This window comes from Bufo bufo, chromosome 3, assembly GCF_905171765.1.
Source record: "Bufo bufo chromosome 3, aBufBuf1.1, whole genome shotgun sequence".
Taxonomy (NCBI): Eukaryota; Metazoa; Chordata; class Amphibia; order Anura; family Bufonidae; genus Bufo; species Bufo bufo.
Genome location: NC_053391.1, coordinates 512,680,835 through 512,700,687, shown reverse-complemented (window position 1 = coordinate 512,700,687; position 19,853 = coordinate 512,680,835). Strand labels below are relative to the sequence as shown.

The window sequence follows — 19,853 nt, the reverse complement described above, 5'->3', positions numbered from 1 at the left end:
ATAGTTTTGATGCCTTCAGTGTGAATCTACAATTTTCATAGTCATGAAAATAAAGAAAACTCTTTGAATGAGAAGGTGTGTCCAAACTTTTGGTCTGTACTGTATATATATATATATATATATACAGTGGGGGAAATAATTATTTGACCCCTCACTGATTTTGTAAGTTTGTCCAATGACAAAGAAATGAAAAGTCTCAGAACAGTATCATTTCAATGGTAGGTTTATTGTAACAGTGGCAGATAGCACATCAAAAGGAAAATCGAAAAAATAACTTTAAATAAAAGATGGCAACTGATTTGCATTTCATTGAGTGAAATAAGTATTTGAACCCTCTAACAAAAAAAGACTTAATACTTGGTGGAAAAACCCTTGTTTGCAAGCACAGAGGTCAAACGTTTCTTGTAATTGATGACCAAGTTTGCGCACATTTTAGGAGGAATGTTGGTCCACTCCTCTTTGCAGATCATCTCTAAATCCCTAAGGTTTCGAGGCTGTCTCTGTGCAACTCTGAGCTTGAGCTCCCTCCATAGGTTTTCGATTGGATTAAGGTCCGGAGACTGACTAGGCCACTCCATGACCTTAATGTGCTTCTTCTTGAGCCACTCCTTTGTTGCCTATGCTGTATGTTTTGGGTCATTGTCGTGCTGGAACACCCATCCACGACCCATTTTCAGTTTCCTGGCAGAGGGAAGGAGGTTGTCGCTCAGGATTTCACGATACATGGCTCCGTCCATTTTCCCGTTTATGCGAATAAGTTGTCCTGTGCCCTTAGCAGAAAAACACCCCCAAAGCAAAATGTTTCCACCCCCATGCTTGACGGTGGGGACGGTGTTTTGGGGGTCATAGGCAGCATTTTTCTTCCTCCAAACACAGCGAGTTGAGTTAATGCCAAAGAGCTCTATTTTGGTCTCATCAGACCACAGCACCTTCTCCCAGTCACTCTCTGAATCATTCAGGTGTTCATTGGCAAACTTCAGACGGGCCTGCACATGTGCCTTCCTGAGCAGGGGGACCTTGCGAGCCCTGCAGGATTTTAATCCATTGCGGTGTAATGTGTTTCCAATGGTTTTCTTGGTGACTGTGGTCCCTGCTAATTTGAGGTCATTAACTAACTCCTCCCGTGTAGTTCTAGGATGCTTTTTCACCTTTCTCAGAACCATTGACACCCCACGAGGTGAGATCTTGCGTGGAGCCCCAGAGCGAGGTCGATTGATGGTCATTTTGTGCTCCTTCCATTTTCGAACAATCGCACCAACAGTTGTCACCTTCTCTCCCAGCTTCTTGCTAATGGTTTTGTAGCCCATTCCAGCCTTGTGCAGGTCTACAATTTTGTCTCTGACATCCTTGGACAGCTCTTTGGTCTTTCCCATGTTGGAGAGTTTGGAGTCTGCTTGATTGATTGATTCTGTGGACAGGTGTCTTTTATACAGGTGACTAGTTAAGACAGGTGTCCTTAATGAGGGTGACTAATTGAGTAGAAGTGTCTAACCACTCTGTGGGAGCCAGAACTCTTAATGGTTGGTAGGGGTTCAAATACTTATTTCACTCAATGAAATGCAAATCAGTTGCTATCTTTTATTTAAAGTTATTTTTTCGATTTTCCTTTTGATGTGCTATCTGCCACTGTTACAATAAACCTACCATTGAAATGATACTGTTCTGAGACTTTTCATTTCTTTGTCATTGGACAAACTTACAAAATCAGTGAGGGGTCAAATAATTATTTCCCCCACTGTATATATATATATATATATATGATAATTTCATTCTGTGGGTTGAAACGGTTATGGCGACACCAAATTTGTATTGTTTTTTTTTCCATGTTCTACGACTTTTATATATCTTAAAATCACTTTTTGTTAAAGTATATGAACACCTTTGAAAAAAATATTTTTTTTTACACTAATTACATTTATTTTGTGGAGTAAATCATTTCTCCAATTGGTTATATTTATCTATCTTTTTTTGTTTTTGTTCAACAGCCTGCTGTGCTTCCAATGCACAGCAGGCTGCTCATTGGATAAATGTAAAATTGTCTAGATTTATTTCTGCATGGGAGACTAGCAATGGTTTCCCTGCAGAAATATCAGCCTCATAATGTTATGTGGGCCTATGCATTATATATATGAATTACCGCAAAATTTGTACTCCTCCTCAGTTAAAAATACTCCTCAAAATTTGTTATGAGGACTAACCAATTGGAGCAATCGCCGACAAGGGACCACTCTGATTGGTCCCTTGCCAGCATTACTGCACTCTGCACTGTCCATAACATCGACAGTGCAGAGGCAGAAGCTTTAAACCAAGCGCTGATTAAAGCGCTGCCATAACGTTTATATACGTGCTATCTGCACAGAGTATGTGCAGATAGGAAGTATATAGCCATATGGCAGTCGTGAAGGGGTTAAAGTAAATGTCCACTTTTTATGTAGTTTGTAAGGTAGACTATATATACCACTCAAGCCTGGAGTAAAACTTGCCTACAATACATTATATAAAATCATGCTTAGGAATTTCAATAAAACTAACACCATTGTACCATGTTGTTTTATTTGATGAAATTAATTTCTGTTTATGCAAAAGGAAAATTCACCACAAAACTCTGTTCAATAATCTAAATATGGCTATGTTCTGGAACATTTCTTCCTCTATTATTTGTAAAAGAATATAACTTTCCTCCCTACATCACAATAAAATTCAATAGATGTTACTGTGTAATGAGCTTACTCAGTGGTACAACCAGGATTGCTTCTACTGTGCATTCTGAAATATATATTTACTGCACAGAAAATTGAAATAGATGGGCTTTTTATTGAGGAAATTATTTGGAATTTTCTAATATGCCTATAGTGTAATAGGGCGAGAGGGAAACCCATCAAGGCAGTCAGCTTTAAATAATGGCTTATTACAACACTTATTTCCGCTTGTAATGAATAGCAATTCAGGCACAGTTAAGTTGCCTCCTTAAAGTACCACAGTGAAATACTTTACACCACACAACCATGATGACAATAACCTGATTAAGTATGCATGATACCTTATTTCCTTTCTAGCTACACAATAATACCTCGAAATAAAAGTTCTAGTGGAAATCCAATTTATGAAATGCGAAGCAATAGAAACTTGTTAGCAGTTTCCTGATTCTGAGTATTTATATGCACGATATAAAAAAAGGTTATATATATATATATATATATATATATACACACACACATACATACACACACACACACACAGTTCGCTTCATATATTTTTGGACACTGACAGAAATGTTTTTATTATCCGTTTACTAAAACATATTCAAGTTATAGTTAGGGTCCATTCACACGTCCGGCACCCCCATAATAGAACTGCCTATTCTTGTCCGCAATATTTTTTTCCGGAGCAGCGGACCGGAAGATTGGGGGCACGCTCCGGAAATGCGGATGCGGACAGCACACTGTGTGATTATATATATATAATCGTATTTTTCGCCCTATAAGACGCACCGGCCCATAAGACGCACCTAGGTTTTTGAGGAGGAAATTAAGAAAAAAAATATTTTCTAACCAAAAGGTGTGCTTTTGGTGGGCTTTGAACTAATGGTAGCCTCTGAATGACACTATTATGGGGAATCTGTGGATGACACTATTATGGGGGGGAATCTGTGGATGACAATGTTATGGGGGTCTGTGGATGGCACTGTTATGGGGGTCTGTGGATGGCACTGTTATGGGGGTCTGTGGATGGCACTGTTATGGGGCATCTGTGGATGGCATGACACTGCTATGGGAGGAATCTGTGGATGACAGATAAATAGCATCTTATGCTATGTGTCATCCACAGATCCCCCCCATAACAGTGTCCCTGTGTATTGTGAATGACCCCCAATACAGGGGGTGGGGGCTGACCGTTCCGCAGGGATGGTAGGGGTCAGGCAGGTGCACCAGGCCGGAGCCTAAGTGGGAAGTTGGAGAAGGCGTGTGCGATAGCTTCAAAGGGCGCACCAGAGTTGGTTGAGTGGCTCACTTAGCCTTCTGCTTCTGCACCCCCCTCATCCTCCGTATCTGCACCCTCCTCACTCTCTGCTGTGTGCAGCCCCAAAGACACCACCACCACCACCATAGCCCCTCCACTCGAGTCATAGGAATTATTTTCCCATCCATTCCCAGACCTTACTGATGCGCAGCCATTCTTGACATCTGATGAGGAATAGGAGGTACAGTAGCAACGGCCGCCACCCAGCTGTCTGAAGACAGTACCCAGATCAGCCCAAGGAGGGTGGTCCCCGCTGTTGCTGCCTACTCAGAGATCTCGAATGTCAGTGGTGAAGGTTACGATGATGATGACGTGTTGATGGATGTCACGTGGGTGCCCACAAGAAAGGAAGAGGAGGGGAGTTCAGAGGGAGAGATGGAGCAGCAGATAGGGAGGAGAAGGAGAAGCAGGAAGAACTCAGTGCACAGGAGGCAAAAAGCAGACTGCAAATGTATCTGGAGGGAGCCATCCACCATGCACGGTCACATCTTGCGCTCCCAGGACACCGGCACATGGTTCTGCAGTGTGGGCTTTTTTTAACGTGTCAGCTGCTGACAATAGTGCTGCCATCTGCAGCCTGTGCTGTCAATGCACAAGTCGCGGTAAACCCAACACTTACCTAAGGACGACCGCCTTAAGAAGGCACCTGGCCTCCCATCATCGAGCCCAATGGAAGCAATGCCGTCAGAACCCACACTCCCGGCGCTCCACGTCCTGCCTCTTCGCCTCTCTCCTCCCATTTGTCCTCCACTCTACCTTCCACCGTGCCGTTGTTGCGTTCATCTGGCACGCTTCCGTGGCCCAAATGTTCGAACAGAAATAAAAATGATGACGCTGGATAATCCTCTTGCCCAATGGCTGACCACTGGCTTGTCGGAACTGCTAGCCCGCCAACTACTGCCATATAAAATTGGTGGACTCTGAGGCCTTTAGAAAATTTCTGGCCATTTTAGAAGTACTTACACGGCCATGGCTCGCCTTGCTGACATTCAGTGGCGACACCACTTGCCCGTCAGACATCTGATTTGTGACTGCCCAAATGCGCTGGAACTCCACCTTGTATATGCTTGATAGGCTGCTCCAGCAGAAACGTGCCATTAACGACTACCTGTACGAACTCTGCGGCAGGACAGGTTCTGGGAGCTTGTTTTTTTTAACCGTGCCAGTGGCTGCTCATGCGTGACGCATGCAGACTTCTGCAGCCATTTGATGAGATCACCATACTGGTCAGTCGCAGCCAGGGCAACATCAATGACATCGTACCTTATGCCTTCTTTCTGGAGCATGCATTGCGTCGTGTCATTGATCAAGCCGTCGAGGAGCAGGAGCTGGAAGATGAGGAAGTCGCAATGCTGAATGAATTCCCAGGGGGGTTACTCCATCTGAGACAAGTAAGCAGGAGTCTGAAGAGGAGTCAGAGGAGGATGGTGTCTGGGGGGAGGAGCAAGAAGAGCAGGCTTTAAACTGCCCGGGATCCCTGGTGTTGTCCGTGGCTGGGGGGAGGAGACCGAGGACTACATTCTCCTGGGCGATGAGCAGGAGCCAGGGTGCTCCAACCCGTCCAATTTAGTGTAAATGGGGGCCTTCATGCTCCAGTGTTTGAAGAGGGACCCCCGTATAAAAAGCATAAAGGGCAAGGACCAGTACTGGGTGGCAATGTACTTAGACCCCTAGTACAAACATAAAATGGCGGACATGTTACCAGCATCACAGTGGGCTGTCAGAATGCAGCATTTCCAGGCCTTGCTGCGAGAGATGCTGCATTCTGCTGTTGCGGGCGCTGGCAGAGGAATTTCCACCCACAGCGAAACAGGTGCGGGTACCAATCCTACCACGCCTGAGAGGATTTGAAGACGTGTTGGTCACTTCGGAGATGAGATAATTTTTGCAATCAACCCATCGACAGCCGCCCTCCGCATCCAGCCTCAGGGAACGCCTAGACCGACAGGTGTCCGACTACATCGGGTTAACGGCCGATGTGGACGCTCTGAGAAGCGAAGAACCCCTTGACTACTGGGTGTGCAGGCTAGACCTGTGGCCAGAGCTGGCACAATTTGCCATGGAACTCTTGGCTTGCCCCTCGTCGAGTGTAATGTCCAAAAGGACGTTCAGCACAGCAGGGGGGGGATCGTGACTGATAAGCGCACTCGCCTAGCTTACTACAGTGTGGACTACCTCACATTTCTAAAAATGAATGAGGCATGGATCTTGGAATAATTCAACACCTGTGATGACCATGTGTAATCGAATTTCACCTATTATCATTTGGGGTTTATTCAAGAGGGGGGATTTTGTTAGCCATGTATATTTTTAGTTATTTTAAACATATGTATTTGACATGTATTTGTACTGGCCTACATTAATTTTTTATCCTGTGACCGCCTAATGTACCTCCAGCCACAGAATCCTACAAAGTTCTTGGCTGTCAGGTGAATGCCTATTGCCTAATTTTTGGGGCCTGTACTGGCCGACAGTTAATTTTTTTTAATCCTAGCCACATAATCATAATCCTGTCTCACTCCTCTGCCTCTCATTATGGTGGCGTATGAACCGCATTCACAATAAGGACCTTCTAATGTCACAGGGTCATGTGACTGTGCCCCCCACCCTGTACTGTGCCCCCTTATACCCTGCATTGTGCTCTCTTACCACACCCTGTCCAGTGCCCCTAGTCATTTCCTGTACTGACCCCTCTTATACCCTTTTATCCGGTCACGATATGGCAGTGTTATCTGGTCACTGTACAGAGGTGTTATCCGGTCAATGTATGGCGGTGATATCCAATAACTGGATGGCCATAACTGTATCCCTTTCCCTGCCCACGCCATCCTTTTTTAGACCTGCCATGAGCGGGAAAAATATGCAGATTGCAGTGCTAAGGACCTTTGCACCACAATCTGCGTCAGAAATACGCCTAACAAACATATTTCTATATAATAAATGACCACCTAATTGTATTAATATTCGGGGGTAGTGCTAATATCTTTATATTATATAGATTCTAGTGCATTATACTGTGCCCTGTATTTCCCAGTAGAAAATGATCCTTGGAAAACACAGTCCTTATCCCTGACCACCAGGACCAGGTACATGGCGGCCTCCCCTCTCCTCCACGCTGCTCCTCTGTGTACTGGTGCTTATCCGGAAACTAAGGCTGGGTTCACATCTTATTTTTGCAATGCATTTAATGCATACCAAAAATGTATGTGTTAACAGATGCCTCAGACTGATGCCGTACATTGGTGTCCGTTCACCATACAGTTCCATGGTAGAAAAAAAAAAAATTACGTTGACGTATGCATTTTTTTAATGTACTCTGCAGGATACAAAAACGTGGAGTGCTGCACATTTGCATACATCAAACCGATAGGAAATAAAAAATTTCTAGGCTCCAGCAGGGCACATTTTTTAGAGTTTCCCTTTAAGACGCATAAAAATGGCCCCTGATTAAAATACATATTTTTTGTGGGAATTTTTGCCAATGATCCCCCTCTAGTATATCACTGTCCATGTTGTGGGACTATTTGTGTACTTCTAGTAGGTGTTTGCTGGCTGCAAATAGGACCTGAAGGTTTTTCAGGTTCGCCTGCCATTAAAGTAAATGGGGCCCGTCGCAAACGCGCGGTTCACAAACATTTGATCGCGAACGCACGTTCGCGAATCGTCCCGGCTGATGTTCGTCCATCACTAATTATAATATTAGAGGAAAGGATAACTTGGCCGGGGCGGGGGGGGACAATTGAAAAGATATTCTAGTACTCTGTTGGGTCGGCTCTAGCCTGAATACAAGTTGCACATCCGGTTGGACGTGGAGGCATACAGGTTCCATATTGTGAAAAAATCACGGAAAAAAAAGATACAAAACATCCCACACGATATGATAGTAAATATGCAGATGTGCATGGCTACATTTATAAAGTCACTGAAAATAATGCACTATAGAAATAGATTCAAACACAACATTTGGACTAAGCCCTCACTCGAATGATAAAATCTGAGACTCTTAGCAAATATATTTTGTTCAAAACTCATCTGTGCCTACCTACCCAGCTCCACGGTGGTCTCAGGCAGGTCCTACGCTATAGCTACCTATGCAGTTGTGCATCTATGTTCAGGAGAGCAGACCCTGCACATATAATGTGTTGCTCCTAGTTACCTCTGTGTGCATTAGCAACGAATAAGAGGAGGAGCATACACACCTATATGTACTACCTTAACCACCTCCGGACCGCCTAACGCAGATTCGCGTTCCGGAGGTGGCAGCGCTGCGCACAGTCACGCATATACGCGTCACCAGCCTGCCAGCAATGATCATTGGCTGGAAGTCAATGGGGACGGATCCGCTTGAAGATTGCCAGCATACTGAGGAAACATTGGAGGGTACTAATGAACAACTTTTCCCACATAGAGGAGTTTAAGGCTCCTCCACTTCTCTCATATCGGAGGAACCAAATCTGGGAGACAGGCTTGTCAAATCGGACGTTGGTTCTTCCAAGGTGAGTTTGAGGGCATATGTTGGTTCCACCTGCATAGGTTGCTATCCATGCTTTAATTGCGTCAACTGTCCCTTGATGATACGAGGTAATTCATTTTATAACACGATAACAGACAAGAACATCAAAATACGAGCGTTTTTGACGTGCGATTTGACCCACGTGATTTACCTACTTTCTTGCCCGTGTAATTTGTGGTATGTGGGTGAAACCATGTGGGATATGAAAACACGTCTTAATCAACACAGATATAGTATCAGACAAGAAAGACTTGACCTTCCCGTCTCCAAGCATTTCAAGGAGGCTGGACACACCAAGGGGGATCTGAGGTTTAGGATTATAGAGCAGGTGATGGCAGGTAGGAGAGGGGGTGATAGGGTGTCACGTTTAAAAAAAAACAGACTTATTCTGGATTTACACACTGCAGACTTTGAGACCCAAAGGTCTAAATATAGATTTCAAGGTGACATGATGGCTGCGTCTTTCCCCTAACTCTGTAGGCTGCTCTCATTCTCTCTTGTGTTGGGTACGGACATGTGTACTAATGAAACATTGTTTGCTTTTAGATTTGTATTCAAGCTTTGGCATCACTCAACATTCTCGCTGATGGCTATTGGACTACGGGACCATACGGGCACACCTAGAATTTTGCATCACATGTTTGTGTGCTATTTACTATAATGGATACCATAGCATTATGTGTCATCCCTTCCCCCCATTGACATGATACGGGTTCTCTTTTGGAGGTCCATGTGTCTGTATTTACGGACATGTGTCCCTCCTATGAGACCCCTTTGATACATTGCCCTTTTGAAGGTATTTTGATGTTGAGTATCAAGATGGTGCGACTTGGAGTTATAGAACTATGTCCAATGCAGGGATGGAGGCCATATGCCACTTACCGGTGATGTGTGGTCCTCTGTCCTGATTGGGAGGGTGCTAATAATTGGGATGACCACTAATGTTCCACCTTATCCCCTGGACTACCTATTGGAGCTTTAATTGGCCGATGATGGTTATGATGGGTAACGACTGTGTCGTGTACCACAGTAAATGTCGGGAACCGGACACAGTGGTGCCATTGCTGACACATTGATACCGGTGTGACACACATCCTAGGCTGTGGATAGGTTCCCAGTAATACTTGTTTATATTTGGAATATGTGTCTCTATATTATGTGATGCCCCTGGGTGGCGTTTGTAATATGGGCATGATCATGCGCAGTGACGATGGTGGAGAATGGCATACATCTTTGTTATGGTCTCGCAGTCGTAACACGAAATCACATTTCTCGCGGGAGTTCAGTGCAGTGCGAGATGTCGGCATTGCGTTTGGATCGAAGTCCCGCGCATGCGCAATGGCCCAGTGTGTACGCCGCGGCGGTCCTGTCGTCCATTGCACCATGTGAGATTGTTTTTTTATTTTGAATTGTTTATATCATGTTCACCTGAATTATTTATTTATTAATCATGGGTCTTTAATGTCTTTTATGATAGTATATGAAATACACTTGCTTATATTATATGAATCTTACACGTTTGGATTATGTCACTCATTCACTCATCACTGGATTATTTATATATTTGTTTATGTTTTTTATTTATCTTTTGGATTATTTATTGTATTAATTGTATGATCATGGATGTAAATGAACACACCTCTTTATATACCACATTACTACACATGTTTGTATGGCTTGAGGAAGACTGCAAAATATTTGAGGGGTTAACTGCTGCTAATCGCAGCTCCCTGCCAGCACCCGCTTCCAGGATTTGTATTAAACAGGACCTTTCATCTGGCAAAAGATTCTGAAGTATCATGAAATGTACAGCAGTGCCCAGGAATCTCACTGCACTTACTATTATCCCTGGGCGCCGCTCCGTTCTCCCGCTATGTCCTCTGGTATCTTTGGGGACTTGGTTATACTGGGCGGAGACTGCCATTGTTCTCCTGGGCGTCTCCTTCTCTGGGAGAAAAAAAACTCCCTGGCTGTGAGCTCTGCGCTGCGATTGGCCAGCGCTATAGCCTGGGAGAAGGAGACGCCCAGGAGAACAAGGGCAGTCTCTGCCCAGTATTACAAAGTCCCCGAAGATACCGAAGGACATAACGGGAGAACGGAGCGGCGCCCAGGGATAATAGTAAGTGCAGTGAGATCCCTGGGCGCCGCTGTACATATCATGATACTTAGTTCAGAATTTTTTGCCAGATGTAAGGTCCTACATTTTCCTTTCATTGGTGGCGCAGTGCGCCCACCCCTCTCTCCTCATTGATGGCAGCAGCAGCACAGGGGGGAGGGAGAGACTGCTTCCTTCTCCCCTGTGCTGCTGAGGAGAGCAGCGCGCTCATGCTCTCTGATACTAGACTGTGCAATAGCGAACCCTAGTATTGAAAAAAGGCAAATCCTGGTATCGAGGTCAATACCAGCCAAAAGTATCGATTGGGTATCGAAAATGCGATACCCGAAACAACCCTACTATATTGGTTTAATATCAATGTATATTATGTATCATTCATGTTGCTTTAAATGTGTGTTGGATATTCGGCTGGAATAGACCAATACAGGACCACCAGCGGGACATCTACTATTCACATGTTGGCATTATTATTCATGTTATGTTGAAGTTTCTAATAAATTACAGGTTTTATATCAATTGACCATTTACATCAATAGAATACTCATTTCCATACAGCGCCGAATAGCTAAGTGCCCCCTAAAACATTTTTACTATATATTCCTCTCTTTACCAACATTGGGTGTGTCGTGGGGAGTGCACCGAACCATTATTTCTCAGAACGGTAGAGCCACTGTATACTATATAGTTTCCTAAATTCTGATCCCTGGTCTAGTCAATACAGAGCTGAGCTACACTTTGTGAATGGTACAGTGACAAGCCCATTCACCCGAAAGCCAAACTTTTTGTGAGTAGTGTATATATGCTATATTAAAATACCCAATTAAAATGCCCAAACATGAGTTTATAAACTATCTTCTAATACATTATCAATAATACATAGATCCTACATCATAAGAATACATTGCAACTGCTGGTTTCATTCAGTCCAGTAGGTTCTACTGTTTCCTACATTGTTATACATAACACCTCTTTATGTAACAATCTCCTATTCTCACCTTTATTCCTTCCTACCTCGACCTGTTCTAAAACTTGCCATTTCAGTTCACTGACCTGATGAATTAATGCAGATAAGTGCCGTGCTACATCTGTTTTTATAGACTCTTTCTTCATCTCTATTTCTTTTTCACTTCCCACCCGCTTCTTTTTCTCCGCCTCACTACCTTTCTGCAAGTTTTTTTTTTTACATTCCGACATTAGATCAGCGTTCATTTAATCATGTCTTTATCTGTCTAACAGTCTGTCCCACATACATTTCTTCACATGGACATTTCAATAAACAACATTACTTGTGTCGCATGTGCAGTATAGGAGGTAAAACCTGACAAAATTAAAATGAAAAACAGAAAATTAAAATGCAAATCCCGATTTGACATTTCATTTTCAACCCATGTGTGCAAAATGAGTGCAGAAGCATTGTAACGGTATTTTAAAACCACAGGGTGATGGGCATAATCTCCCTTAAAGGGTAACTGTCATGTTTTCATAAAAAAAAAATCAGTTTTAGCATATGTTACTGCTGCAGCAGCATTATGCATAAAGCAATCTTTAGTTTCTTCACATACCACTGTTTTCCTTGAGTTTTTCCCTTAGTTACAGCTGTTTAAACATTTACAATATGAGGACCTTCTCAAGATGGCTCCTCTGCTACTTTCCCTCACTTCCGATACACACTTGCTGTAGGCAGCAACTCCCTGCCAGCCAATCTGATTGGATTACTGAGAGACACGCCTCCTCACTCTGAAGCCTAATGCAGGCATGCATTGTGAAGGACCGCCCCTCTGTCTTCTGTTTATACTAAAGGGAAGACAGACAAGCCCTTGCAACAGTCTTTTAAGGGAGCAGTGGAATGGGACAGAGGACATTAATGAAAGCGGTTATTATAAGGTAATTACAGATCTTTTGACGATCATTGACAGACTAACTCAGGTATACATGCCTAGCTCTAATAAACTAGCAAATAAAAATAAAAAATATGACAGTTACCCTTTAATAGCAATAGCACACCAGTTTTAACAATGTAAACATGCAACAGTGCTCTTCCATTGTGTCACCAAAAAAGTATTTTTACTTACTTTCTTCGACCTAATGTCATTTGTGATCAAGATATTGATAATATATTTACCCTTACCATAAGCAAAAGGTTGTTCTCGAAACAGGGTTTCAAACTTATGGTCCCACTTAAAGGGAATCTGTCACCTATTTTGACCATATAAAACCGTTAACATAGCAATGTGCAGTAAAGTACCTTCATTCCTGCATGGGTCTTCTTTCTTTTATTCCACTTTTCATTCAGATGAAAAAGCGATTTTTCTGATATGCAAATAAAGTCTCAAGGTGCCCAGGGGGGCGTTATTACTCTGCTCTAGTGCCCAGTAACGCCCCCCTGCAGTGCCCAGCCCGCCTCCTAAGAAAAAAATGTACTCCCACATACTTGCCGAACGGCGCCGCCCCCTCTCCACTACGTCATTTAATTTATTCACTGCACCGTCCTTGCTTCCTCCTTTCTTTGTCTACGGCTCCGCCCCCTCCACTACGTCATTTAATTTATTCACTGCACCTTCCTTGCTTCCTCCTCTCTTGGCCTCCGAAATCCCGCGCAGGCGCAGTATCGCTGAGTGCCTGTACGATACTCCTGTTCCAGAGGGCAACAGCGCTCTGATTACATCACTGGGCTCGGCGCATGCCCAGTGACACTATTGAGGCTGTTGCCCTCTGGAGCAGGAGTATCGTACAGGCGCAGGCACCCAGCGATACTGCGCCTACGCGGGATTTCGGAGGTCAAGAGAGGAGGAAGCAAGGAAGGTGCAGTGAATAAATTAAATTACGTAGTGGAGGGGGCGGAGCCGTAGACAAAGAGGAGGAAGCAAGGACGGTGCAGTGAATAAATTAAATGACGTAGTGGGGAGGGTATGTGGGAGTACATTTTTTTCTTAGGAGGTGTGCTGGACTTGGAAGAAAGGCGGGCTGGGCACTAGAGCAGAGTAATAATGCCCCTCTGGGCACCTTGAGACTTAATTTGCAAACAGAAAAATCGCTTTTTCATCTGAATGAAAAGTGGAATAAAAGAAAGAAGACCCATGCAGGAATGAAGGTACTTTACTGCACATTGCTATATTAACGGTTTTATATGGTCAAAATAGGTGACAGATTCCCTTTAAGGATGTCACAAAAATATATTATTATTTATTTATTTTTAACCAGTAACATGTCTATTGTAGGCAGAAATCTACACCATGTGATTTTTCTCACTTTGTCTTATTTTTTCCCTCTCTCAATGACACTGTTCATATTCTTCCTATCTCCTGTCCAACTTTCTCAACATCAATCCTTGAATATCCTCTCTGTGTGAACTTCTCTGTAATCCTACTCCTGTTTTTGATATACTCCTCACCAAGTGACATGCTGCTTGGGGGTCACGTCACAGCTGCAGCCAGTCATTGGCTGCAGTGGCACACATGACCCCATCTGTGCTGGAACTTTACACAAAGGGGGTAGATATATAGGGGGATAGACATTATAGCCTTTGTTAAAATTCTGTTGAAATTTTCTTTATTTCAAAGGTGTGCCCCCTTGTTTGCCATGTCTTCTATGCTGTTCATACAGAGGTCCTGTCTGTAAAGAGGCTGCTGAAGGAGGGTAAGGTGACCCGGTAAATCATCTCTATGTGATGTCTTCTCCATTCATATACACTGTACCCGCTAACTGCACTTGTTGGGAGTCTAGTGCAGGTGCAATGTGTCTGAATGGAGGAGGCTGAGTGAGGTGTCTGATCACTTGACTCTCCACTAGCAGCCACCTTATGGACAGAACCTCTATGTGGACAGCACAGAAGATTTGTCTAATAAGGGGAACATGGCTTATGTTACATACACATAGGTCAACAGTAGCCAGAAAGTGACCAACCCTTTTAAATCCAAACAGGAGGATAAAGGAATCCTTTTCCTATGGAAAATAATTATCCCCTGAAGCTGATATTGAATTCTACAAAGAATAATTACCATTTAGGCCTCATGCACACGACCGTTCAGTTTCTTGCGGATCCACAAAACACAGAAGCCGCCCGTGTGCCTTCCGCAATTTGCGGAACTGAACAGGCGGCCCATTGTAGAAATGCCCATTCTTGTCCCCAAAACGGACAAGAATAGGACATGTTCTATTTTTTTTGCGGGGCTACGGAACGGAGCACGGAGTGCTGTCCGCATTTTTTGCGGCCCCATTAAAGTGAATGGGTCCGCACCCGAGCCACAAAAACTGCGGCTCGGATGTGGAAACGGAACGGTCGTGTACATGAGGCCTTATTAATAGTACAGTAAACGGATTTGCAGTATTTTTTCGATACCTTCCATATTTTTTCTATATAAACTTTCGTCCAATAGCAAATTTTGAATGGGCCCAATCCCCCATGACCACCTTGAGCAGCGATTTCTAAACGTGAAAAGCCTATGATTATTTTGGTCTCCCCAACGCATAAGGATAATGCAGAAAAAGTCACTTTGTACACTTTGCATATGGAAAAAAATATATATACAATGCACATGCAGGTATAATCAATCCTCCAGATGGCGACTGAAATGACGTCATCACACCCGCCTTTGCCAGGATGTAGTGCAGTGACGTGTGTGCATCTTGCCATCTGCGTCCCACCATCCTAGGCCCTTAGACCACAAGAGGTTAGGGTAGGGTCTGCATTGTGAACAGCCGGCGAACAGGACAAAAGGGGAGTATTGGTTTTTTTCCTTATTTTTTTTCTTTCAGTCTCCACTTGGGCACATTACTGTCAGGAAGGAGAGCACTGGGGGGACATAAATACTGAAGGGCACTTTGGTGGACTTTACTGGGGAAGATGTGGAGTGATGAGCGCTATGAGCGACATTACTGGATGGCAATGTGGGGGATATTACTGAAGAGAGAAGGAGAGCACTGTGAGGCTCACTACTAGTGGTGCACTGTGGCAGAAACTACTATCAGACGGGCACTGTGGGTGACATTACTACTGGAGGGGCACTGTGGGGGACATTGCTATTAGGGGGGGGCACTAAGGGGGACCTAACTACTGGAGAAGCACTGTGGGGGACATTACCAATGAAGAGGTACTGTGGGAATATTACTACTGGAGGGGCACTGTAAGGGATATTACTACTGGGGGGGGGGGGGCATAACTGGCAGCATTATTGGGGGCACACTAGGGAAATTTTAATACTGGGGACAGTATAAGGAGCATTACTGATGGCACTGGGGACTTTTAATACTTAGGCACTATAGGTGGAATTACAGAGAATTTTTTTTAATATGAGGGCACTATATGGGGCATTACTGGAGGCACTGGGGGCATTTTAATACTGAGGCTCTATAGCAGTATTTTTTGTACAGGGGCATTATTACTGGGGGAAAATAGGGGATATTAATGCTGCAGGCACTGTAGGGGCATTTCTATTACAAAGGCATATTAGGAGACATTATTTTGGGGGACACTATACAGGTATTACTGGTAGCACAATGTAGGGTTTTATTATTACTTCTTGGGGCATTTAAGCGGACATTATTATTACTGGGGAACACTCTAGGGGCATAATAATTACTGGAGGCACTAAAGGAACACTATTATTACTGGCGGCATTTGCAGACATTATTTCTACTGGGGTCAGTATCTTATCAGCAGTATAGTATTTGGGGGCTTTGGGGAGTACAGTGGGCACAGTATTGGGAGTGGCAGCAGAATGTCATTGTCGGGACACCAGGCTGGGGAGTTTGATGGAAAATTTTTGAAATCCAACATGTCTGTGTAACAAACTCTACAGAGACGAAACACAGATGAAAGAATTTGTCATGGCGGTTTGGGTCAAACAGAGGAGATGAGGAAAGAGAACATCTACATCACAGTAGATGTCACTGGATGTAAGAGGTGCTGTAGTCTCCGATATGTTTCGTAGAGCTGACTCACAACTAAAAATGAAATTTCGCTCCTAAATTTTTCAGTTTAGGAGCCAATATATCCTTTTTTATTTTTAGTCTGGAGTATTGATAATGCATACTTGATGTCCCAACAAATGGATAATACAGTGATGTCACAACAAAGGAATGATGCAAAAAAATAATGGCACACAGAAGGAATAATGCAATCAGCAGGGGTAACCATGTGGTAGCCACTTTAATACTCATCACTAAAGGCACTTATAGGTGAGTACAAGTGGGCCCCCTTAGCAACTGCTATGCCTGCTACCCTGGTAGTTTCTCCCATGATATCTAATAGTCTGCTTACCACTTGCTCAGAATCCAATAACTCTGTTTTGACTCTTGCTGCCGGCATTCCGTCCAGCTCAGATTCCAATGGTTCGGTTTTTACTCTTGCTGCCGGCATCCCGTCCAGCATTAACATTCTGCTTTCAAAGACGTCTGTTCTACAAAAGAATAAAAAGACTAGTGTGAACCAACGTGCTTTTTGTGTGTTAAATATTTTATATTTCATGTAAAATTCTATTAAACATTTTAGGACAACAGATTTTTAATAACTTACAGGTAGAAAAATTATTTGAAGTAACTGCATTATAAGATGCTTGTAAAACAGAGAATAAGGCTCTATTCACACCACATTTATGAGCTACACCTGAAGGACACCATAGGGCAGACATACTATTGAAAATGCGCCAGTTTTTGGCACAATTTGCACCACAAAACTGGCATACATGCTTTGTACTGAATTTACCATTTGTTTTGGACACTTTTGCTAACTTTTTTTTATGCCACATCTGACAAGGGGCATGGCTTACTGGGAAGGGATGTGGCTTCTCAGAAAAGGTCATGGCCTAAATGCGCTGGAAAGTTTTTGGCGCATTTTTATAAAACTAATCCAACTTATTGGTGGTGTAAATGTAGACTAAACTGTCTAAACATGTGACAAATTTATCCTCTAGCATCAGACACTTAATTGCAGATCTGGTGTAGTTTAAGGGCCCGTTTACACAGAGTTTTGCTGATTTTTGAAGCCGGATTTTCAAAATTCATGTGAACATACCACTTTTAGACAGTATTAGTAGGTCTGCCCCATAGCATGTTTACTTTGCAAAAAGAAAAAACACTCCAAACTTATCTTGTAAAGTATCCCTTGCTAAATATAGGTATACATACATACACAAAATTCATTAAAGGGTTTGTTTCACTTTAGCAGATGACATTTATCATGTAGACACAGTTAAAAGAAGGCACTTACTAATGTATTGTGATTGTCCATATTGCCTCCTTTGCTGGTTTGATTCATTTTCCATCACATTATACACTGCTTGTTTCCATGGTTATGACCACCCTGCAATCCAGCAGCGGTGGCCGTGCTTCTACAATATAAGAAAAAGCGCTGGCCTCTCAGGTGAGAGCACACATAGGCATGCATGTGCAGCATCTCCTGTCCCGACCATATCGTGTATGTGCTTCAGCAATGGCTATGAACCCAGAATATGAGCAGTGTATAATGTGATGGAAAATTTAATCAAGCCAGCAAAGGAGGCAATATGGACAGTGCCTTGTAGTACGGTAACTTTCTCTACATGATAAATGCCATTTGCTGAAGTGAGACAAACCCTTTAAATACACATTCTCTTGCGGTAAGCAGATCAAAAGGCACCATAAATTGATGCCTCCTGTACTATGGCGCTATGCTGGGGGTTGTCAAAATATAACTTCATCAGAGAAGCAAAATGTTGAAAAACCCAGTACAATACACAATTATAGGAATAGATGACAATTGTTAATACGTTATGCAAGTAGTTAATAAAAACAGACATGTCAAGAGAGGTTAGGTTCTGTAAAGGGTTAGGTGGCACTCCAACTTAAACATCGTGGCTAGCAGGAGAAAGTTCCCAGGCCAAACGTAATAAATAAAAGATACTCCTGTATTCCACTTGATTGCTTTGAAGTGCTGTATTAATTTATTAGGCGAGTATCCAGTAAATAACTGAACGTTTTTCTTCTTCAGAGTACTACAATATATACATAAGGAGTAGTGTTGATCGAGCACCAAAGTGCTCGGGTGCTCGAGTAGAACACTTTGCAATGTTCGGGTGTTCTACCGAACACAACGAAAGTCAATGGGAGAACCCTAAGCACCCCCTGCTCTGAAGAGGGGAGGGTTTCGGGACTCTAGTTCGGCTTAGGAGTCCCTGCTCTGACTCCATATATAGCTATGTCTATATATGGAGTCAATGCTTAGGGACACCCCAGTGTATTTAAAGCTAATTTAGCCTTTATTTCAGAAAAGTTTCTGCCGGGATTCGAACTCACGACCTTCTGTATTAGAAGCAAGGCACTTAACCACTCAGCTAAAATAGCTGCATAGTTACTACTAAAAAAAAAATAAGAGACTTCTACTGTACTGTACTTCTACTAAGAACTTGTACTTCTACAATAGAAGTCTCATATTTTTTTTTTGTGTCTGGCTATGTAGTGTAGTGGATAAAGTTCTGGGCTGTGATGCAGAAGCTGTGAGTTCAAATCCTGTCAAACTTTTTCAGAAATAGAGGTTAAATTAGATTTATATATTTTATATATATTTTTTGTAATTGTAAAAAATGTATGGCACAAAATAAATGTGTAATTACTAATATATTATATATATATATATATATATATATAGTCATACTTCTGATATATATGAATGCATAATAAGTGGGAAACTACTACTGATGTTTTAGCCATAATATATTTACATATATTATAATATATTATATATTCTAAATATATAATATGTGTAAAGATATTAAGGCTAAAACATCTGTAGTAGTTTCCCACTTATTATGCATTCATATATATCAGAAGTATGACTATATATGATAAAAAGGATAAAATAATGACATAAACAATAAAAATTATAAACATCATAAGCATCACCGCATCCGTAAATGCCTGTACTAATAAAATATAAAAATATTTATCCCGTATAGCGAATGGTGTAATGAAAAAAAAAATCTAATTTGCCTATTTGCCATTTTTTCATAATTTCTCTTACCCCAAAAAAACTAAATAAAATGTGATCAAAAAGTCTCACACTCCTAAATGGTATCAATAAAAACTACACAGATTGTCCAGCAGAAATTGAGCCCCACACAACTCAGTAGACATACTGTAAACTACAAAAAAGTTATGGCGGTAAGAATATAGCAATGTAAAAAAAAGTTTTCAAAGTTTTTTTTATCTTTTCAGTATTAAAACACAAAA

The 19,853-nt window shown here is 42.5% G+C and overlaps 1 protein-coding gene across 9 annotated transcripts in view; it reads right to left on the bottom strand.

Annotated features, from left to right (window-relative positions):
- Positions 1-19,853, bottom strand: part of KLF12 (Kruppel like factor 12) — a 249,267-nt gene that overhangs the window by 95,402 nt on the left and 134,012 nt on the right. For 5 of the 9 annotated variants that reach the window (XM_040425358.1, XM_040425351.1, XM_040425352.1 and 2 more), the window contains one exon: positions 16,909-17,047. In XM_040425358.1, coding sequence (XP_040281292.1) covers positions 16,909-17,025 — 117 coding nt within the window. In that variant the 5' untranslated portion in view covers positions 17,026-17,047. The remainder of the gene's footprint in view (positions 1-16,908; positions 17,048-19,853) is intronic. The other 4 variants (XM_040425353.1, XM_040425355.1, XM_040425359.1 and 1 more) reach the window with 1 other exon arrangement.